The sequence below is a fragment of the Schistocerca nitens genome, chromosome 11, assembly GCF_023898315.1.
Source record: "Schistocerca nitens isolate TAMUIC-IGC-003100 chromosome 11, iqSchNite1.1, whole genome shotgun sequence".
Classification (NCBI taxonomy): domain Eukaryota; kingdom Metazoa; phylum Arthropoda; class Insecta; order Orthoptera; family Acrididae; genus Schistocerca; species Schistocerca nitens.
Window position 1 is genome coordinate 50650172 of NC_064624.1, and position 24367 is coordinate 50674538.

Here is a 24367-nt window from a genome sequence, read left to right on the forward strand (position 1 = left end):
TGAATTTGTTAGATTACACATTTTCGCATCTGACCCATTGACGTGAAGATGAACTGATGAACAAAAATGTCATGAACACTGCCCATCAGGAGACTGAATGCCACATGTTGTTACACACATGATGCAATAAGCAGATTACAGGTATATAAACACACGAGAGATTAACAAGAAATTGTTCCACCAGTTAGATAGGTTGTGAGCATATGAATCCAATGCTGTAAGTGACTTTAGCAAAGGGCAAGTTACAGTGGCATTGCAGTTGGGAACTAGCGCCTCAAAAGTGGTGAAGCTGGTTGGCTGGATCTATGCTACTTTTGTGAACATCTGTGGAAAGTGTCTGAAAGATGATAAATCCATGACCTTATGAAAAGGTGTAATACATCTATACTTCATCACAAATCATGGTGGCCAGAGGCTTGCCTGCTCTGTAAAGCTGGACATGTGGCAATGTGTGGCATATCTAATGACAGAAAACAATGATGCAGCAGCCATACATGTTTTTGAACACACAATTCAACGTACATTTTTTAACATGGGGCTCCACAACATACAGTCACTGTATGTTTCCACACCGATCCACCAAAACGTTCAATTGCAACTGCAGTGGGCAAGGGATCATTGATGCTGGAATGAAGGTCAATGCAAATGTCAACTGTCAGGATGGGTGACATTTCCTGTTACACTAGATCAGTTGTCACATCCAGATATGCTATCATTTAGGTGAATGATACCAGATGGAGGGCCAATTGTGCATGCGACAGTCACTTGGGCTCCTTTGGGACATCTGGTAGTAATTGAAAGCATCATGGCAGTTGCAAACTATGTGACCTATGTTGCAACTGATAGATTCGTTCATGCCTGATGTGCTCTCCCATGGTGAAGGCATCTTTCAGCAGGGTAACTGTCCATGTCACATGTGCAGAACGACTCCACAGTGGTCTGAGTAGCATGGTAACTAACACTGATGTCTCGACTACTCCATTTAGCTGATCTGAACGTGTGGAATACAACTGGTGCAACATACATCCAGAAATGTGTAAAAGACATGTCAAATCCATATCATGTAGAATTGTCATTGTATTGTGTTCCACAGGTGGACAAACATGCTATTAAGCAGGTTGCTATATCTTTTGATACGTTTACTAATGCAGGATTAGTACTAACAGAACTTCAATGTACACACTATTTACCCATCAGTGCCGTGCGTTGCCATAATGCAATGTCTGTAACACTTTTTTAAAATCGTTGATTCACGACAACAATGAAGCGAGAGTGTTGGCAGCACTGGATTCCGTTCCACAAGACTGTATAGATAACTACAATGCAACAGTTTTAACAATACATTTAAATTCTGCGGCGTAAGCAGTGTTGGAAGTCGTTGTTTGCTGTACGACGAAGAAATATGGAGTATAAGTTCGAGTAAGTATGTTTTACACAGTAAGTTACGATATACACTCCTGGAAATTGAAATAAGAACACCGTGAATTCATTGTCCCAGGAAGGGGAAACTTTATTGACACATTCCTGGGGTCAGATACATCACATGATCACACTGACAGAACCACAGGCACATAGACACAGGCAACAGAGCATGCACAATGTCGGCACTAGTACAGTGTATATCCACCTTTCGCAGCAATGCAGGCTGCTATTCTCCCATGGAGACGATCGTAGAGATGCTGGATGTAGTCCTGTGGAACGGCTTGCCATGCCATTTCCACCTGGCGCCTCAGTTGGACCAGCGTTCGTGCTGGACGTGCAGACCGCGTGAGACGACGCTTCATCCAGTCCCAAACATGCTCAATGGGGGACAGATCCGGAGATCTTGCTGGCCAGGGTACTTGACTTACACCTTCTAGAGCACGTTGGGTGGCACGGGATACATGCGGACGTGCATTGTCCTGTTGGAACAGCAAGTTTCCTTGCCGGTCTAGGAATGGTAGAACGATGGGTTCGATGACGGTTTGGATGTACCGTGCACTATTCAGTGTCCCCTCGACGATCACCAGTGGTGTACAGCCAGTGTAGGAGATCGCTCCCCACACCATGATGCCAGGTGTTGGCCCTGTGTGCCTCGGTCGTATGCAGTCCTGATTGTGGCGCTCACCTGTACGGCGCCAAACACGCATACGCCCATCATTGGCACCAAGGCAGAAGCGACTCTCATCGCTGAAGACGACACGTCTCCATTCGTCCCTCCATTCACGCCTGTCGCGACACCACTGGAGGCGGGCTGCACGATGTTGGGGCGTGAGCGGAAGACGGCCTAACGGTGTGCGGGACCGTAGCCCAGCTTCATGGAGACGGTTGCGAATGGTCGTCGCCGATACCCCAGGAGCAACAGTGTCCCTAATTTGCTAAGAAGTGGCGGTGTGGTCCCCTGCGGCACTGCGTAGGATCCTACGGTCTTGGCGTGCATCCGTGCGTCGCTGCGGTCCGGTCCCAGGTCGACGGGCACGTGCACCTTCCGCCGACCACTGGCGACAACATCGACGTACTGTGGAGACCTCACGCCCGTGTTGAGCAATTCGGCGGTACACCCACCCGGCCTCCCGCATGCCCACTATACGCCCTCGCTCAAAGTCTGTCAACTGCACATACGGTTCACGTCCACGCTGTCGCGGCATGCTACCAGTGTTAAAGACTGCGATGGAGCTCCGTATGCCACGGCAAACTGGCTGACACTGACGGCGGCGGTGCCCAAATGCTGCGCAGCTAGCGCCATTTGATGGCCAACACCGCGGTTCCTGGTGTGTCCGCTGTGCCGTGAGTGTGATCATTGCTTGTACAGCCCTCTCGCAGTGTCCGGAGCAAGTATGGTGGGTCTGACACACCGGTGTCAATGTGTTCTTTTTTCCATTTCCAGGAGTGTATAATTTGGGTTTTTGTATGGTTGTGCTTTAAATACTCAAATATATATTCTTTGGAAGTTACTGCTTGCTGTGAAATAAATTACGTTCATTTAGTCCGTTTGAACGTCGGTGTTGCCATATGGCAACGCTAGGCGCTTGTACTCAGTAAAAGGACGAATATTTTGTTTTGTTTTACAAGAGGTTTCTCGCTTGCTGAGGCGCTGGAGATTCTTTATAATGACGATATTGAAGGTGATGTGTTTCTTAAGCCCCCAGATCCGAATGTAGACACAGATGAAGATTCGGGAGATGAACATGTTGGTGGGTGAGTATGTCTATCATTCGTTTGAAATTGTTTGTATACTGATGCCGACTTTATTATTATTTACTATTTCATTTCTTATTTTTACAGATCATTAGTCAACCTGTCCTCTCGTCAGCTACGAGCTAATGCCGAAATAAGAATGCCAAATAACGAAAGGATTGGTGTTGATTATGAGCACTGTAATCCGCCAGCACCATTAATGCGTACTGCACAAGATCCAATTGTACCTGAAACAGCTACACAACGTCCAAATATACCAGAGCCATCTGTATCTGAGGTAAGATCTACCTTATTTTCGGACAATATCGTGGTCTGGGTTTCTGTAAAAGATACGTGTGGGAGGCAGTGGGAGAAAGGAGCTGACTTTGAGAGTCAAATTACCTCTACATTTCCAAAACCTGACTACTCAAGCTATGGAAACATGTCGATTATTGGCATATTAGAACTTTCCATTGGCCAGGAATTTATTGAGCATTTAGCGAAAGAAACAAAGCTTTATGCACTATTTCTCAATTGTCAGGACCCAAAAATTACAGCAGACGAAATATCGTGTTTCATCTCCGTTTTGTATCTCAGTGGCTACAATAAGTTACCTCCTAAAAGAAATTATTGGGACTCAAAAGATGACATGAAAAACTTGGCTGTGTCTCAGTCTATGAAAAGAGACAGATTTCTACAAATATGCAGGTTTCTGCACTGTGCAGATAACACTAAGATCCATGGAAATGACAAGGCATGGAAAATTCGTCCAGTTATGGAGATGTTGAAGAAGTGCTGCATTGAGAATTTTGTACCTGAAGAACACCTGTCATATAACGAATTGTATGGTAAAGTACTACGGCCACCATGGATGCAAACAGTTCATTCGTGGTAAGCCAATTAGATTCGGCTATAAAATATGGAGCCTAAATACTAAAGATGGATATTTGGTGAATTATGAACCGTATCAGGGAAAAGTTCCTAAGGGAAAAGCAGTCTATGAGCAGTTGTTTGCAAGTCGGCAAGTCCCTTACCTGTTTTAATTGATGAAATTCCTGAAGTGAACAGAAAAATTTGCTACAACTTCTACATGAACAATCTATTTACAGGGGCATCTCTATTTTCATTTCTCAAGTACTGTGGATACTCTGCCATTGGTACCATCAGAGAAAACAGAGTTCCTAAGGAATGTATACTGCAAAACCAAATATTATTTTCCAAGAAAGATTGGGGATATTTTGAGACAGCAATAGAGAAGAGTGATGGATTATTGTATGTGCGGTGGCTGGACAACTCAGTTGTCACAATGATCTCTTCTTTATGTGGTGCACAAGAAGTTGGCCATGTCAAGAGATTCTCACAACTAAAAAAGCGAAATATATGAATCCCAGACCAAAACTGGTAGCCAAATATAATACGTATATGGGAGGTACTGATCAGATGGATCAAAATCTAGCATGCTATCGCATTGCAATAAAGAAGCAAGAAATAGTACTGGTGTCTCTTTACATGGATGTTAGATGTCGCCATACAAAACAGTTGGATTTTGTATAAATAAGCAAGAAACCAAACCATTTCTCAGCTTGATTTGAAGACAGACATAGCAACAGTGTACTTGCAAAGACACCAAGCTTTACCAAAAGGAGCCGGGAGACCATCTGCATGAAGGGCATGTTCCGACAGCTGCATATCAGATTCAATTAGGTTTGATAAGACTGACCACCTCGTCCAGCACAAAGAAGGGAAGAAGAAGAAAAGGTGTGCAAACAAGGACTGTAAACCTATTGTGAGAACAATGTGTTCAAAGTGTAATGTGGGATTGTGTATTGACTGTTTTATTCCATTTCATGTAAAATAATGCTGAGTTCAGAGTTTGATTCTTAATTGTACTGTGCTATAAAGTATCAATTGTATGATGAAGACTGAATAATAAATTTGCACAAAAATTGTATATGTAATAAGAAATTTCAATAACCTACTTATTTTAGTTGAAGTTGTAATCCATATAAAATTAGGTAGTGAAAGCACCTATTGTTGCCATATGGCAACATCAAATATCTTGCTAATGACGGTAATGACTTTCGTCAAAAAACTCTGTTGTGTAATTTATGCCTTTTACAGACATAATAACGCAATTTAAAGAAAAATCACGAAATAATTAATTCCGGCGCTAATGGGTTAATGACATATACAGCATATCTCTTGAGGAAAAATACCTGAGTAAAATAATTGCCATAATCATGGATCTCCAGTGTTGAGTTTATGAACCTCAGTGAAGGAAGTGCCATGAATATATTTTTGCTGTCACTTTCTCAAATGCAGAGTTACAAGTACTACATAATGACCATGTTTGGAATAATAAGCAGCAAGTCATCACATTTCCTTGGCCTTATACTGAATATTGCATGGTAATTATAACTATTGACAGTGTTAATGACAAAAACACATTTGATTCATGTTTCTGGAGTATTTAGTAATACAATTTCTTAACATCTCAAGCTGCAGATAGTGATTTTTGTATTTCACATTATCTCTTACCTCAATATAGTACACATTATTGCACTTTTTTCACAATGCTACAACACTTTAATGTTATTCCACATTCATTAAAATTTATTGTCCCCCTACTACATTCATTATTTTATAGGCCTTTAGGGCACCAACCAGGAATATCTATTTGCATAAACTAAAAATTACTTGTAGTTACTTTCTGATGTGAAGTAATGCATGTGTCTTGAAAGTACCAAACTGAGAAACTTTTGTCACAGATATCACATTTGTGAGGTCCCCTTCCCATGTGGACTAATGCATGTGTCTTGAGATCACCTGATGTAGTAAATGATTTGCCACAAATATCACATTTGTGAGGTCTTTTCTAGATGTGAAGTTTCTTTCCAGTGTGAACTGTTATATGCCTCTTGAGAGTGCCTGACCTACCGAAGGATTTCCCACAAATCACACATTTGTGAGGTTTCTTTCCAGTGTGAATTAATAAATGTGTCTTCAGATCGCCTGACCTAGCAAACCATTTGGCACAAATACCACATTTGTGAGGTTTCTTTCCAGTGTGAAGAAATTCATGAGTCTTGAGATCATCTGATCTAGCAAAACATTTTCCACAAATCTCACATTTGTGAGGTTTCATTCCAGTGTGAATTAATAAATGAGTCTTGAGATGACCTGATGTAGAAAAACATTTTCCACAAATCTCACATTTGTGAAGTTTCATTCCAGTGTGAATTAATACATGAGCCTTGAGATAACCTGATGTAGTAAAACATTTTCCACAAATCTCACATTTGTGAGATTTATTTCCAGTGTGCATTAATGCATGAGTCTTGAGAGAACGTGATGTAGCAAAACATTTTGCACAAATCTCACATTTGTGAGGTTTCTTTCCAGTGTGAATTAATACGTGAGTCTTGAGATAACCTGATGTAGCAAAACATTTCCCACAAATCTCACATTTGTAGGGTTTCTTTCCAGTGTGAATTAATAAATGAGTCTTGAGATGACCTGATGTAGAAAAACATTTTCCACAAATCTCACATTTGTGAGATTTAATTCCAGTGTGAATTAATAAATGTGTCTTCAGATCGCCTGACCTAGCAAACCATTTGGCACAAATACCACATTTGTGAGGTTTCTTTCCTGTGTGAAGTAATTCATGAGTCTTGAGACAATCTGATCTAGCTAAACATTTTCCACAAATCTCACATTTGTGAGGTTTCTTTCCAGTGTGAATTAATGTGTGCTTCTTGAGATTGCCTAACAAAGTAAAAGATTTCCCACAAATCTCACATTTGTGAAGTTTCATTCCAGTGTGAATTAATACATGAGCCTTGAGATAACCTGATGTAGTAAAACATTTTCCACAAATCTCACATTTGTGAGATTTATTTCCAGTGTGAATTAATACATGAGTCTTGAGAGAACGTGATGTAGCAAAACATTTTGCACAAATCTCACATTTGTGAGGTTTCTTTCCAGTGTGAATTAATACGTGAGTCTTGAGATAACCTGATGTAGAAAAACATTTTCCACAAATCTCACATTTGTGAGATTTAATTCCAGTGTGAATTAATAAATGTGTCTTCAGATCGCCTGACCTAGCAAACCATTTGGCACAAATACCACATTTGTGAGGTTTCTTTCCAGTGTGAATTAATGTGTGCTGCTTGAGATTGCCTAACAAAGTAAAAGATTTCCCACAAATCTCACATTTGTGAAGTTTCATTCCAGTGTGAATTAATAAATGAGTCTTGAGATGACCTGATGTAGAAAAACATTTTCCACAAATCTCACATTTGTGAGATTTATTTCCAGTGTGAATTAATAAATGGGTCTTGAGATGACCTGATCTAGAAAAACATTTTCCACAAATCTCACATTTGTGAGGTTTCTTTCCAGTGTGAATTAATACGTGAGTCCTGAGATAACCTGATGTAGAAAAACATTTTCCACAAATCTCACATTTGTGAGATTTAATTCCAGTGTGAATTAATAAATGTGTCTTCAGATCGCCTGACCTAGCAAACCATTTGGCACAAATACCACATTTGTGAGGTTTCTTTCCAGTGTGAATTAATGTGTGCTTCTTGAGACTGCCTAACAAAGTAAAAGATTTCCCACAAATCTCACATTTGTGAAGTTTCATTCCAGTGTGAATTAATAAATGAGTCTTGAGATGACCTGATGTAGAAAAACATTTTCCACAAATCTCACATTTGTGAGATATATTTCCAGTGTGAATTAATAAATGGGTCTTGAGATGACCTGATCTAGAAAAACATTTTCCACAAATCTCACATTTGTGAGGTTTCTTTCCAGTGTGAATTAATACGTGAGTCCTGAGATAACCTGATGTAGAAAAACATTTTCCACAAATCTCACATTTGTGAGATTTAATTCCAGTGTGAATTAATAAATGTGTCTTCAGATCGCCTGACCTAGCAAACCATTTGGCGCAAATACCACATTTGTTGGTTCTGTTTGCAATATGTAGATCAGCCTGGGCACTGACATTAACAGCTGTAGATAAAATTCCATAAGCACTTGTTGTATCATTTGTCATGTGTGTGTTACACATGTCATTAGAAGCCTTCTTTGAAGTTTTCCACGTTTCCTTATATGAAGACTGTTCAATGTGTTCTGTAACAGAAACTTCTGGCTCACTATCCAAGAAGATACTGCTTTGATGCTCATCACTATAGTCATATTTTTCATGGTGGCCAGCAGTTAAGACATGATAATTCTCTCTCATTCTCAAATGTGTTTTCAAACTAACCTTACTGTGAAATACCTCACCACACCACTTACAAACATACAAAGGTGGCTGCATGCCATCAATGTGCATAAACACATGCATTATGAGTCTGTATTTTGAAGGAAAGTTCTGTTGGCAGAAATCACAGCTAAATAGAAGTAATTCCTTTTCTCTCTTACTACAGTCATATTGGGTGGCAACTGAGCATTCCTTGTCAATAGTCACATTTTCTGTACCAAACTCATGTGTTGACTTCTCCTTTATCACCGAATCATCCTGGACCAGCCCATGGTGATAAATTTCTCCACATGATATGCCACAGCTCCCACCACTAGTCTGAGTCAATCTGAAGAGTGAAGACAAGAATGTTAAATGTTGATATATATACAACAAAGAAACAATATTTGAGTGTCCAAAAATGCAGTACTATAGGCCACAAGTCATAAAAGTGCATAAGAAATTGCATATTTAGTAACTGTTAATGATTTAAAATTACTACACTCCTGGAAATTGAAATAAGAACACCGTGAATTCATTGTCCCAGGAAGGGGAAACTTTATTGACACATTCCTGGGGTCAGATACATCAAATGATCACACTGACAGAACCACAGGCACATAGACACAGGCAACAGAGCATGCACAATTTCGGCACTAGTACAGTGTATATCCACCTTTCGCAGCAATGCAGGCTGCTATTCTCCAATGGAGACGATCGTAGAGATGCTGGATGTAGTCCTGTGGAACGGCTTGCCATGCCATTTCCACCTGGCCCCTCAGTTGGACCAGTGTTCGTGCTGGACGTGCAGACCGCGTGAGACGACGCTTCATCCAGTCCCAAACATGCTCAATGGGGGACAGATCCGGAGATCTTGCTGGCTAGGGTAGTTGACTTACACCTTCTAGAGCACGTTGGGTGGCACGGGATACATGCGGACGTGCATTGTCCTGTTGGAACAGCAAGTTCCCTTGCCGGTCTATGAATGGTAGAACGATGGGTTCGACGACAGTTTGGATGTACCGTGCACTATTCAGTGTCCCCTCGACGATCACCAGTGGTGTACGGCCAGTGTAGGAGATCGCTCCCCACACCATGATGCCGGGTGTTGGCCCTGTGTGCCTCGGTCGTATGCAGTCCTGATTGTGGCGCTCACCTGATCGGCGCCAAACACGCATACGACCATCATTGGCACCAAGGCAGAAGCGACTCTCATCGCTGAAGACAACACGTCTCCATTCGTCCCTCCATTCACGCCTGTCGCGACACCACTGGAGGCGGGCTGCACGATGTTGGGGCGTGAGCGGAAGACGGCCTAACGGTGTGCGGGACCGTAGCCCAGCTTCATGGAGACGGTTGCGAATGGTCCTCGCCGATACCCCAGGAGCAACAGTGTCCCTAATTTGCTGGGAAGTGGCGGTGCGGTCCCCTACAGCACTGCGTAGGATCCTACGGTCTTGGCGTGCATCCGTGCGTCGCTGCGGTCCGGTCCCAGGTCGACGGGCACGTGCACCTTCCGCCGACCACTGGCGACAACATCGATGTACTGTGGAGACCTCACGCCCCACGTGTTGAGCAATTCGGCGGTACGTCCACCCGGCCTCCCGCATGCCCACTATACGCCCTCGCTCAAAGTCCGTCAACTGCACATACGGTTCACGTCCACACTGTCGCGGCATGCTACCAGTGTTAAAGACTGCGATGGAGCTCCGTATGCCACGGCAAACTGGCTGACACTGATGGCGGCGGTGCACAAATGCTGCGCAGCTAGCGCCATTCGACGGCCAACACCGCGGTTCCTGGTGTGTCCACTGTGCCGTGCGTGTGATCATTGCTTGTACAGCCCTCTCGCAGTGTCCGGAGCAAGTATGGTGGGTCTGACACACCGGTGTCAATGTGTTCTTTTTTCCATTTCCAGGAGTGTATATTCCTCCAGAAGGAAAGAACTGATGAAGTGAAAGTGGTTTAAAACGAAATTAACCACAGGAAATTCAATAATGATGAATCTGAGTCACTGCTGATTTCATTTGAAATTTTAAGTGAGAGTTAAAATAATTCACTTTCATGTGTTACAATCTTTTCAAAATACAGTACTACAAGTTTACAGTTTACACCAATTTATTAAATGTATCAAAAACATTCTTATGTTCAAGGCATTTAAGATTTAATTAAGAGAGATAATTTTTAAATGTTCTTCTCCAATTATCTTTTTCTGTTTCGCAAACACTTTCACCTTTGGAAATGATAAATTTATTTCACCTAATTAACAGATTTTTTTTGTTTGATTCCCAATGACTAAAGAACTAGTGCAAGCTTCAACATTTTGTTAGGTATCTAGAACGGATGTTAATCAGGTGAATAATGATGGTTCATGAACAAGAATCAATGTCACATCAATCAAGGGAACAATCTGCATACTGATGAATGAAAGTGAATGACACACTTGCAGATAGTTTTAATCTAAGACTGTGTTTTCGGCACTGCAACTTGTATGAAGCCTTGCACAAATGGAAATACTGTCTGAAAAGATGGAAATAGTTGTAAATTTTCCAGTATATTTGCACTGAGCCTTTTTGAAAATTTTTACATCTTCCTAACATCTGCTCATCTGGCATTGCAGAACACCATTGACTGAAGGGCACACATATAAATGGCCACTTCATCACCCATAAGACACTGCTAGCTGACACCACATATTGTGTGGCAGTGGTAACAGCTGATGCATGAGCTGAGTATCTGGGTCCCATTATTCCACCTGCAGTTAAAACTTTTCCCACAGAACAGAACTGTGATGCCTTTCAGGTACCCAGTATGTGCATCATGTTGGACATGAAAAAGTATGAACTACTGAAGGCATGCATACCCAGTGTTATCTTTTGCTCTGCAACTTTTGACTTTTTTGCGTTTTGTTGGGGATATAGTTTTGCGTGGCATGATATCTGGTAAATTTCGAGTGTTTTTAAACTCTTAATTAGGATCACACGATTTTTTTAACGTAACTGGTATCATGATGTGTGTCAGATTCTAGAAGTTGACAACTGTATAACTAGATATTGTAACTTTTTTAAAACTCAATTAGTTACAACATGTATTTTCATACATATGGAAGAAAAGCAACTGAATGTTAATAATTAAGAAAGAAATCAAAAAATATGCAAGTAAGGTTTCAGACAAATAGCTTTCTTTTTCTCAAAGTAATAGATATAAAACTTACAATTAAAATTTTATGCTATGCCAGTGAACCATAAACAAACCAGGATAAGGAAGAGAATTTGTGGAAAAATTCAACAATAAATAAAGTTTGATGTTAATTATTTATCAATTGTTTTAGAGACCTCCATGCAACCATTGTGTAGGTACTGGGTACTTGTGTCATATCCTTAATATTTACTGCACAACATTTTTTGTGGCAGGCACATTCATAAACTGTTCATGCAGTGATAATGGAAGTGCACATGTATTTTATCAACACACATACTACAGCCTGGACAGTAACAGTGCTGATGGCTCACACCACATTTGTTAGAAATTTTGGCACTAAAGCTGTTACCTCTACTTTATTCCTTCCTTTGTTCTCTCAAACCAAAGAGCTGTCATCATGAACAAATACCGTTTCTTACATTCTATATATCTATACCGGTACCCTCTATCCAACCACCAGATTTTATACACCCCAACTGTCTGCGTCCAGTGTAATTCATGGGAAAGTGCGAATGTCTGCAAATGTTTGCCAGTTGTGTAACTGAGGTGAAACGTGGGGACCAGCCCGGTATTCACCTATTAGGATGAGGAAAACCGCCTAAAAACCCCTTCCAGGCTGGCTGGCACACCGGCCCTTCATCGTTAATCCGCTGTGTGGATTCGATCCAGGGTCGCTGTACCTACCCGAATCCAGGAAGCAGCATATTAGTGCTCTTGGCTACCCTGGTGGGTCGTTTGATACATTGCCATGAAAATATAACATCTGCTTCCATCTACTAAGGAAATATTATCAATGCATTTGATGTCAGGGTTGGAGACTGCTGTTAATGCAAGCAAGCCTATAAAAAGCTTTTATCTCAGAAACATCAATATCATGCAAAGAAGGTACGTTCTTTTGAACATTTTTATATTATCAAGATTGTTCCCACACTGTTGAATCCCATCTAAAATTCCTCAAGGGAAAAGTACACCTGATTTGTTGTTCAGTGTCTCGATTTCTACCCATCACAATACCACTGAGTAACAGGGCAGAAATCTGCAAAGCAATGTTATATTGTCTAGCACAAACATTGCTTGGGTTGTGCATTTCTCCATTTGAAAGCGTTTCCCCTCCCACAGAAGAAGTAATCATGATGATATGACTATGTCCTCCGTTATCACCACCACCACCACCACCACCACCACCACCACCACCACCACCACCACCACCACCAAGGCCCTGTTGTGAATTTGTATCACCAATTTTACAGTCTATTTTTTTTACACAGTCCATTGTAGCCAATGTCACAGATGATGATGATGATGATGATGATGATGATGATGATGATGATATTGTTGTGATGATGATGATGACAACACAAACACCCAGTCACCAGGCAGAGAAAGTCCCCAACCTGGCCACGAATCAAACCCGGGACCCCATGATCCAGAAGCAGCAATGCTAGCTACTAGACCATGAGCTGCAGACAGAACTCATGGAGAATAGCACGTCCATTCAGGCAGGTTTTAATGATTAGAGAGACGTGGCACACACTGCATATTGTAAAAGACACTAACAGAAGACACGATAACTATTACACTGTAATAACAACAATAAACACAAGCTGTTGATAAAAACTTCTGCTGAGTAGCAATCATAGAATGAGTGTGGTATCTCTGCAAGACGTCATAGCAACTTTATTATGAATTTATTGAGGGGAAAATTGTCTGATGTTTGGGTGCTGCAGTGTGCGCTCTATACTTTGTAGGATGCTGTAACATCGTAATGTAGGGAAAGAGGAGAAACGATCAGAGCGATGATAATGGTGGTTCTGGTACATTTATTAGGATATGATCAGAAGTTACGTGTTCAAAATGGTCTACTGACTCTGCAACATGCTGTATCCATGACATGACATGGCTAACAGTTGCCTACAGCATATCCAGTGTAATCAGATTGATTGTCATCATATGATATCTTTCTGATCAGGAATATCTGGATACATCCCCAATAAATCTTCCCAATCAATGGGAAGGGGACCTCACAAATGTGATATCTGTGACAAAAGTTTCACTCAGTTGGGTACTTTCAAGACACATGCATTACTTCACATCAGAAAGTAACTACAAGTAATTGTTAGTTTATGCAATATCCCAACATGCACATGTCGCATGAACTTAGGTCGGGGGATCTCTAAGGCCACATATTTTAAACTGCCTAGATATAATGCGGGTGATACCAAAGATTTCATGAAACCAATAGTTCACTCGACAACTGACATATCATGCCACCCCATCTCACATCAAAATAATGGTGCAGACACTTGTGGTCTTGAAATGCTTGAATCACGTTACATAACAAGGTCCTTATAAAGTTCAGATGCCTCTGTACACCTAAGAGGTGCTTGACCTGTCACCTACAAGGAACGGTGACTCAGAATGAAGGGGCTTGTGAAATCACACCACACTGTCACATAAGCTGAGTGCAGTGGATGTTCCTGCACAAGATTTGGGAGGACAACCCCATATGTAATAGTTCTGTGCACTCATGGCCCCATGCAGAGTAAAATATGCCTTGTACTTCCAAAGAATATTCCCCAGCCAAAAGTCACTCTTTTCCAGGCATGCCAAAAATAAAGACAAAGTCACAGTGTTGTGGCCTATCCTGGGGCTTCTTTAGCAGCAAATTCTGAGCCTTATAGAGATACTAGTGTGAAATGTGCCACAAAATCTTTTGAACTGTTGACTGGGGGAGGCACGGTAAGAGGCAGTGTGTGTGAGTGAGACAGAGAGAGAGAGAGAGAGAGAGAGAGAGAGAGAGAGAGAGAGAGAGAGAGATCCTGTGACAACTCTAACACTTAATGCAGAATTTGAGGCATCTGTTGCATGGTCAGCTAAAAGCAACTTGAATGACCGCTATGGGAATCTGCTGCACCACTCAATTCACCCATTTCTTCAAATTTCTTGCTTGTATTCTTCACCATATTTATTGACATGGAGCTCTTCTCGGCCATTATGTCAATGATATTCTTGCAATGCAGTGCTGCTGTTCTGATAAAACAACTGTACCACCCATGCAGGCGTCTCTTCTCAATAGGCATTTCATTTCATATGGAAGCCTTAAACCTTTTTAACTGGTTTTTTTTTTTTTTTTTTGGGTTTAAGGGCGCTCAACTGCTGAGGTCATTAGCGCCCAGTCACTGATATGAGAGCACATGGAATCTGGTAAAACTCAAGGGGATGGGGGGACACCAGAAGGACCTGACAAATATGCAGATAAAATAAGGAAAAAGTTTAAATGTCTTTGGACAAGCCAGTTAAAGTTATAAAACGCAGAATACGAGCAGCTGCTCGAGCGTCATCAGCTAAAACATCCGGTAAAGTAGATGGCAGGGACAGGACAACACGAAAGTGACTAAAACGGGGACACGACAATAAAACATGGCGCACTGTTAATGCCTGACCACAAGGGCACTGCGGGGCTGGGTCACCGGAGAGCAGGTAGCGGTGGCTAAACCGGCAATGCCCAATCCGCAACCTGGTCAGAAGGACCTCCTCGCGCCGAGATGGTGGGGAGGATGTTGTCCAAGGAGTTGGGAGCGGTTTTACTGCCCGGAGCTTGTTTCCTTGGAGGGATGACCAAGCATCCCACCACAACGACACAAGCCTCTTACATACATCCCCACGAACGTCAGATGACGGGACACAATGGGAGGCTGGCCGAGGCAGGAGGACTGCAGCCTTGGCTGCAGCATCCGCAGCCTCATTCCCAGGCACTCCTACATGTCCGGGAACCCACAGAAAGCTGACAGAACCACCGTTATCAGCGAAAGAATGGAGGGACTGCTGTATCCGTTGAATCAAGGGATGGACCGGATAGGGAGCTCCAAGGCTCTGAAGAGCACTGAGTGAGTCAGAGCAGAGCACATACGATGAATGGCAGTGGCGGCGGGCATACTGAACGGCCTGATGGAGAGCAAAAAGCTCGGCCATAAAGCTGGAACACTGGTCGAGGAGCCGGTATTCAAAGGTGGCGGCCCCGACGACAAAGGCACAGCCGACACCATCGTCAGTTTTGGAGCCATCGGTGTAAATAAAGGTGTGACCGGCAAGTCGAGCACGAAGTTCGACAAACCGTGAGCAATACACTGCAGCCGGAGTACCCTCCTTCGGGAGTGAGCTGAGGTCGAGATAAATATGAACCGGAGCCTGGAGCCAAGGTGGTGTCGGGCTCTCACCCTCTCTGAAGGTGGTAGGGAGGGCAAAATCCAATTGTCGAAGCAGGCGACGGAAGCGGACTCCGGGGGGCAGCAGGGCAGACACATACAACCCGTACTGACGGTCGAGAGAATCGACGAAGGAGGACTTTTAAGATGGGTGGTCGGGCATAGACAACAGCCGGCAGGCATACCGACACAGCAGGACGTTGCGCCGGTAGGTCAATGGTAACTCGGCAGCTTCAGCATAAAGACTCTGGACAGGACTAGTGTAGAAGGCTCCGGTCGCAAGACGTATCCCCCGATGGTGGATGGAGTTGAGCCGGCGTAAGAGGGATGGCCGAGCGGACGAGTTGACGAAGCTCCCATAATCCAGCTTCAATCGGACTATGGACCGATACAAGCGAAGCAGGACAGTGCGATCCGCTCCCCAAGATGAACCGCTAAGAACTCTGAGAACATTAAGGGAACGTGTACAACGGGCCGCCAAATAAGAGACGTGTGGAGACCAACACAGTTTCCTGTCCAACGTGAGCCCTAGAAACTTAGTTGTGTCCACGAATGGGAGAACAACGGGACCGAGATGTAAAGATGGCGGAAGGAACGCTTTATATCGCCAAAAGTTGATACAAACCGTCTTCTCTTCAGAGAACCGGAAGCCATTTGCCACGCTCCATGAGTAGAGGCTGTCGAGACAACGCTGGAGGCAGCGCTCCAGGAGGCATGTTCTCTGGGCACTGCAGTAGATCGCGAAGTCATCGACAAAGAGAGAGCCTGAGACATTAGGTGGAATGCAATCCATAATTGGATTGATCGCGATGGCAAAAAGGGCTACGCTCAAGACGGAGCCCTGAGGCACTCCGTTCTCCTGGAGGAAGACGTCGGACAATACGGAACCCACACGTACCCTAAACTTTCGATCCGTTAAAAAGGAATCAATAAAAAGAGGCAGGCGACCGCGTAGGCCCCACCTGTGCATAGTGCGGAGGATACCTCCTCTCCAACAGGTATCATAAGCCTTCTCCAAGTCGAAGAACACGGCTACCGTTTGGCGCCTGCGCAAAAACTTGTTCATGATGAATGTCGACAAGGTCACAAGGTGGTCAACGGCGGAGCGGTGGCGACGAAAGCCGCATTGGACATTAGTAAGTAGCCGTCGAGATTCAAGAATCCAGACTAACCGAGCATTAACCATGCGCTCCATCACTTTACAGACACAGCTCGTAAGCGAGATGGGTCGATAACTGGAAGGCAAGTGCTTGTCCTTCCCCGGCTTAGGAATCGGGACAACAATAGACTCGCGCCAGCATGCGGGAACATGTCCCTCAAGCCAGATGCGATTGTAAGTACGAAGAACAAAACCTTTACCCGCAGGAGAAAGGTTCTTCAGCATCTGAATATGAATAGAATCAGGCCCTGGAGCGGAGGACCGTGATCGGCCAAGTGCGTTTTCGAGTTCCTGCATGGTGAATGGGGCATTATAACTTTCACGATTCGAGGAGCGGAAGTCAGGTGGCCTAGCCTCCTCTGCCTGTTTGCGGGGGAGGAAGGCAGGGTGGTAATGAGCGGAGCTCGAAACCTCTCCAAAAAAGCGGCCGAAGGCATTGGAGACAGCCTCAGGGGCCACAAGGACGTCATGCGCGACCGTCAAGCCAGAAACTGGTGAGTGGACCCTAGTGCCAGATAGCCTGCGCAGGCTACCCCAGACAACAGAAGAAGGAGTAAAACTGTTGAAGGTGCTTGTGAAAGCAGCCCAGCTGGCTTTCTTGCTTTCTTTAATAATAAGACGACACTGTGCACGTAATCGTTTATAATTGATACAATTCGCCACTGTAGGGTGGCGGTTAAAGGTGCGTAAAGCACGTCGACGAGCACGTAAAGCGTCTCTACATGCCGCGGTCCACCAGGGGACCGGTAAGCGACGTGGAGAAGAAGTAGGGTGAGGGATGGAATATTCAGCAGCAGTGAGAATGACTTCCGTGAGGTGTGCGACCTGACTATCACAGCTTGTGAATGTTTGATCCTGAAAGGTCGCCCTGGAAGAGAAGAGCCCCCAGTCTGCTCTGGAGATGTTCCAACTAGACGAGCACGGAGAGGGGGTATGCTGCAGGAGATGGATAACACACGGGAAGTGGTCGCTCGAATATGTATCAGAAAGTGCATACCACTCGAACCGGCGTGCAAGTTGGGGAGTACATATAGAGAGATCTAAATGGGAATAGGTGTGAGATGTGTCCGAAAGGAAAGTAGGGGCGCCAGTATTGAGGCAGACAAGATGGAGCTGGTTGAAAAGGTCGGCTAACAGGGAGCCCCTCGGGCAGGATGCTGGAGAGCCCCAAAGGGGATGGTGGGCATTGAAGTCTCCAGTTAACAAAAATGGTGCAGGTAGCTGAGCAATAAGTTGCATCATGTCTGCCCTGGTAACGGCAGACGACGATGGAGTGTAAACGGTACAAATGGAAAATGTAAAAGATGGGAGAGTAATGCGGATGGCAACTGCCTGCAGGCCGGTGTGCAACGTGATGGGATCGTAGTAAATATCATCCCGGACCAGCAACATAACCCCTCCATGAGCTGGGATACCTACCACAGGGGGCAGGTCAAAACGCACAGAGGTGTAGTGTGCCAAGGCAATTTGATCGCATGGGCGTAGCTTCGTTTCCTGGAGGGCTACGACGAGCGGACGGTGCAAGCGGAGCAGCAACTTCAAGTCCTCTCGGTTGGAGCGAATGCTGCGAATATTCCAGTGAATAAGTGCCATCGTAAGAAAAGAAAAAAAAGGGAAGATGAAATAAGGGGTCACCTCGAAGGCCGCTGAGGGCCTGGCTTCGAGCGAGCACTGCCGCCGCTGTCAGTAGGCGGACAGTCATCGTCCATTGGTTCTATAGGTTCATCGGCCATCTTGGGAAGATGGCCGGGAGGGGGAGCTTCCTCCGCCGGTGAACGGCCAGATGTTCGGCTACCAGCGGTGCGGCCAGGCGAAACGGATGACGGCCTGGGGCGGCAACCGCTGGGTGGCGCAGGAGAAGAAATGCGCCGTGGCGGAGAAGGAGAACTGTGCTTCCTGTGAGCCTTCTTGGAAGGTCGTTTGGTGGAAGTACCGGTCGAAGGCTGGGAGGTCGAGGTACGTAGGAAGTCTGCACGGGACGGCTCCTTCTTGAAGGCCCGTGCATCTGACTTCTGGGTCTTCGTCTTAGCAGAAGCTGATGAAGGGACTGGTGTCTGTGGGGTGATGGGAGGAAGAGGAGACGTCGACCGCGCGATCTTAGCACTGGCCGAACGGACGACCGTAGTGCTGAAAGTCAGATCGCATGTCTGGGTTGCCACCTCCCTGGTAGTCCGAGGAGAGGCGAGGACAGTACTGTATTTCCCCGCTGGGAGCAGCGTGGGCTTCCTACTAGCCAATAGCTTGCGAGCAGCCGATGTGGACACTTTCTCTTTGACCCGAATTTCTTGGATACAGCGTTCTTCCTTATAGACAGGACAGTCGCGGGAGGATGTGGCATGGTCACCCTGACAGTTCACACAACGAGGAGACGGAGGTGGACAGTCACCCTCATGGGCATCCCTGCCACAAGTGACACATTTAGCCGCATTGGAACACGACTGGCGAGTGTGATTGAAACGCTGACACTGGTAGCAGCGCGTAGGTGTCGGGACATAGGGGCGAACAGAAATAACCTCGTAGCCCGCTTTGATGCGCGATGGCAGCTGAACACTATCGAAGGTCAAGAAAAGTGTCCGGGTCGGTACAAGGTCATTGTTGACCTTTTTCGTGACCCTATGGACAGCCGTCACGCCCTGTTCAGCGAGGAAAGAGTGAATCTCCTCGTCAGTCAAGCCATCGAGGGATCTAGTATAGATCACACCACGAGACGAATTCAATGTTCGGTGAGCCTCCACCCGGACAGGGAATGTGTACAGGAGTGTGGCCCGAAGCAGTTTTTGTGCCTGAAAGGCGCTCTCAGTTTCGAGTAATAAGGTACCGTTACGCAACCTGGTACAAGATTTGACAGATCCGGCTATAGCATCGACGCCCTTCTGGATAACGAAAGGGTTGACAGAGGAAAAATCCTTTCCGTCCTCAGATCGAGAAACGACGAGGAACTGTGGGGCAGGCGGTAGTACTTTTGTCACTGGTAGCTGGTCATGTTTCCGTTTTTGGGCAGAAGTCGAGAGAGATGGAGTGAAATCCATTGCGGAGGAATCCCCCATGATTGCCAGCGTCTCCGATGGCGCGCTCCTTCCTTGTGGGGACCCTCTCAGAGGGCACTCCCGCCTTAGGTGAATGTTTACACCTCAGGTCACACCTCCCGAGAAACAGACGAAGGGACCAATCGGCATGGTCAGAAGGTATCAGCTCAGGCAATCACCCCTCCCCGGGCCTGGCCTTTACCAGGGGGTACGCGCGTGCCTTACATGTCTACCCAGGGCGGGGCATTACGCGTTACCCCGTCACCGGCTACGCGTGCAAACGCGTGGGTCGGCCTTCAGGCACGCACAGGGAGGAAGGAAGAAGAGGGAAAAGGAGAGAGAGAGAGAGAGAGAGAGAGAGAGAGAGAGAGAGAGAGAGAGAGGACAGACTGTCTCAAACGCCGAGGCGGAGACCAGAGAAGGCAAGGAGAAGAAGGCAATGAGAAGGCAAGGGGAAGAAGGCAATGAGAAGGCAAGGGGAAGAAGGCAATGAGAAGGCAAGGGGAAGAAGGCAATGAGAAGGCAAGGGGAAGAAGGCAATGAGAAGGCAAGGGGAAGAAGGCAATGAGAAGGCAAGGGGAAGAAGGCAATGAGAAGGCAAGGGGAAGAAGGCAATGAGAAGGCAAGGAGGAGAAGGCAAGGAGAAGAAGGCAATGAGAAGGCAAGGAGATTTTGCAGGGGAATGAGTAAGGAAGACAGTGAGGTGGAGAAGAGCAAAGAAAGGAACCAACCAAACGAAGGAAGAAACGAGAAGTGAAAAAGCAAAATGACCGCAAATAGAGGTCGTGGAACCGTCCGTCTCCGGACGCAGGCGCTAACTACCCCCTTGAGGGGGAGGGACTCCTTTTAGTCGCCTCTTACGACAGGCAGGAATACCTCGGGCCTATTCTAATCCCCGGACCCGCAGGGGGCTTTTTAACTGTGTGTATGTCCAGAAAAGAAAAATTCCCAGATTTCCCAGTTAGAAACGCGCTTTCCAGGGTGAAAATCGTTTTAGTGGGTGGAAGTACATTTTTCCACCTTGAAAGATATCGTTACCCTAGGAGCTGTAAACCTCATCAATCCCTTGAATGGTTATGGGTTTATAAGATTGTATAGAACTCTCTGGCAGTTTAGGAATCTCAACCTAGCAAAAATCAAAGCATTTATGAAAGATCTTTGATGTGTGGCAACATATCCACTACATATTTTCGTATGACGAAAGTATGAACACGAATTCCAACAATTACATCACAGTAGCTTCTAAAGCACTGAAAGATTGTGACGTGCTTTTGTGGGCCAAGCATAGCTTGTGTCACATGATCTCGCCGGCCGATGACAGCAGATATTCAGAGCATAGGAAATGTGATGTCAGCCAATAACAAAATGAATATTAAGCTGTGCAAACACACAAGCGAAAGAAGTTAATTGTTTAAATTACTATGCATCAGTCAACTACAAGGAAAGTTAAGTTTTCATATATAATATTGACTTCCTAACAGTTTTTGCTGTTTTTCTGAGGGCACCAGTTTCAATTTTAGCAGCTTTATATTTCTGACAAGTACGATTATAAATTTCACTGATTTGCACCAGACACTTCGTGGGTTATGTGGCTGGATGTGTGTTCTGTAGAGCACTTCGACTTCTCCCATGGTAAAGCCAGTTACATGTGAAATCACTCAAGAACTTCGCTCTTGTTTTTGAAAGGCAACTATATTCTTTGCCAGCATTATTGCATAATCTGTCATCAATGAACAAACTATAATAATTATGAAAGACTAAACTCGAAACTTCGTCATTTTTTGTATTACTTTTTCAACATATAGCAAATGCAAGTGTGTCACCAAAATTTAAAATATAAGGCATAAATGGCTTGTCCTCTGGGCCCAAAATTTTTTCACACTTGCTGGTGGTCAGTGTTAACTCTTGAATGTGAATATAATGCTCCATGATTTAAGAAAATCATCACACATTCTGACATGCATGATCATCTTACATAAAAGGAAATTTACTTCAAAAGTAATGCCTCTGAAACCAACATTCGAGATATTTCACCACGTCATGTAGAAATGTAATCAGTTGTGACTTCACTCATCAAAATGTGCCCAGGAATGAGATATATTGAAAGTTCATTGTTAGAAAATATTGTAGAATCTTTAACAGCGCTGTCGGCAGATGCCTGTGTGTGCATTTATTCTGTTTATGTGAATGGCTCATTTTCTTTGCAACGAAAGATTTATTTTGGTGTTATTCCCTCTTTTGCGTTTTATTGCTGCAGTATTATTCTGCAGTGCCGAGCTAAACTAATTTTTTTTATTAGTGTATCAGTTCTTAGCAATCAAAATTACAAAAATTTTACTGAAAAACAAAATTAAAAAATTCCTACAATTCTGAAAAATCCCTTATCCGGATCTGAACAGATCTGAGTCCTTTTTGTGTGGCTATATTAAAGACAAGGTGTACAACAGTAATCCCAAACCACTGCTGAGCTGAAAAGCGACATTCAGGTGGTCATCGACGACAATGATGTTCTGACACTTCAGTGGGTATAGCAGAATTTTGCTATTTGGCTGAGCCACATCATCGGTAATGATGGCAGGCATATCGAACATGTCATAACCTAAATCTCAATATCTGTGGTGAAGTTTACATGTTGAATAAAGTGTGTGAACGCTGTAGTTTGTAACTAATTTACGATTTTTTGATATAGTTCAATAATTATCACCTTGTATGTTTGCTAAGTTACAGACTGGGTCCTGGGCTACATATCCCTCACTGCTACCTGTGTTTTGACTAAGTAATTCAATTACATATGTTGGTGTGGCTTTCTGCCCAAGTTCAAAGTGAGGTTATCACTTCCTTTGCCATAAGGCATACGAAGTTGAAATCACTGTTAATGTTCGTCATCCTTAACACACAGTATCACTCCTTCACTCTCTCATTCTTTCATGGAAACAATTTTTGGTCAAGAGAAAATTTAAGGGACCACTGATTGAAGCTTTCCGCTTTTGGTGAGGTTTGTGTACTGGAGAGTGTATATCATCCATGTACACACACTTTAGAACCATTTACTCTAAATGTCTGATTAAATATATTTATTTTGTGATTGATCAAAATGTTTGCAGATAATCACTTTATGGGTTAGTAGTATTAACTGCTCACAATGTTACACATTGTTTCAATGAATTAAAAATTGTAGTTTAAGAATAAAACAATGAAATGGCTTTTCATCCAATTTTCCAAGTCGGCAGGTTAATGTGTAATATCATATCCTACTGATTTCTGTACTCTGTCTTCAAAAAATATATGCCTGTCTGGTACCCATGTAGGTACATGTCTTATACACCTGCTGTCAGATAGGACAAGTTACACAGCATAGAGGTCTAGTGAATCCCTTTTAGATATTGCTCAGAAGACAAACTTTCATGATCTACAGATGGCAATTGCTGACTATCTACTTGAGGGTCCTCTGAACACAATTAATAAGACTAATAAGACCATTACAAACTTAATTTATCACGCACTGCTCAAACGTAACATTGACACACAGGTGGTCAGTGCATTCTGGCAATCATAGTGTACATAATAGAATGATACCTTTTGAACCCCGGCAGAAAGTCAATCAGTACTTTCTTGGATCTTTGACACAGGTAAACCACATGCTGACCAAACTTTCAACATGTTGTTGTTTACAGCTGGTAAGATACAAATTATGATAACTATAGAGTTATGTACAGTCCTTGCCAGGTTTGATGATACTACAATACATTAATACATGTTCCACAGATCCTGAATATGTCACTCTGCAATGTGGAACTTGTGAGTTTAACATTAGGTTTCTTTACACAATGTATTTTTTTTTTACAATTACTATTTCAATTTAAAAATTATCTACTGAGTAGACAATGTCCTCATTCATAAATACTTTTGATTTGTTTTTAGAAGCTGGTTGGCTATCTGTCTGACTGTTAATGCTACCTGATAGACGAACAAAGATTTTTCTGGCAGCGCAGTTCATCTCTTTCTGTGCCAAAGTCAGATTTAGCCACTGCTCTTTGCTACTATCTTTGAACTGTGATTCTTGTATTGTGAACCTCCCTAGTTCCTTAAATAAGTGTCTGCAATGTGATCTTCAGTGCTTCCCGACTATTATTCTGATTACAGGCTTTTGTGCAATGAATACTTTTTCTCTAAATGATGTGACCCTAAAACTTCATGGTATATGAAAGCAGTGAATGGAAATATGCATTATAAGTTAATTTACTGATATGTTTGTCACCAAAGTTTGCAATAACCCTAATGGCGTAAGATGCTGAACTGATATGTTTCATAAGCTCATGATGTGCTTCTTCAAATTAATTTTTTATCAATGCACACA

At 43.8% G+C, this 24367-nt stretch overlaps 1 protein-coding gene across 5 annotated transcripts in view; it reads right to left on the reverse strand.

Moving 5' to 3' along the window:
• The window catches only part of LOC126213119 (putative zinc finger protein 66), a 134333-nt gene that overhangs the window by 34972 nt on the left and 74994 nt on the right, over positions 1–24367 (reverse strand). Inside the window, exons 8-10 of one of the 5 annotated variants that reach the window (XM_049940728.1) lie at positions 7933–8768; positions 7303–7848; positions 5459–6294 (exon numbers count right to left, since the gene is read on the reverse strand). The exons of 1 other annotated variant lie outside the window; for it this stretch is intronic. In XM_049940728.1, coding sequence (XP_049796685.1) covers positions 6032–6294; positions 7303–7848; positions 7933–8768 — 1645 coding nt within the window. In that variant the 3' untranslated portion in view covers positions 5459–6031. Of the gene's footprint in view, positions 1–5458; positions 6295–6882; positions 7849–7932; positions 8769–24367 lie in introns of those variants that run through there. 3 more of the 5 variants (XM_049940727.1, XM_049940729.1, XM_049940726.1) reach the window with 3 other exon arrangements.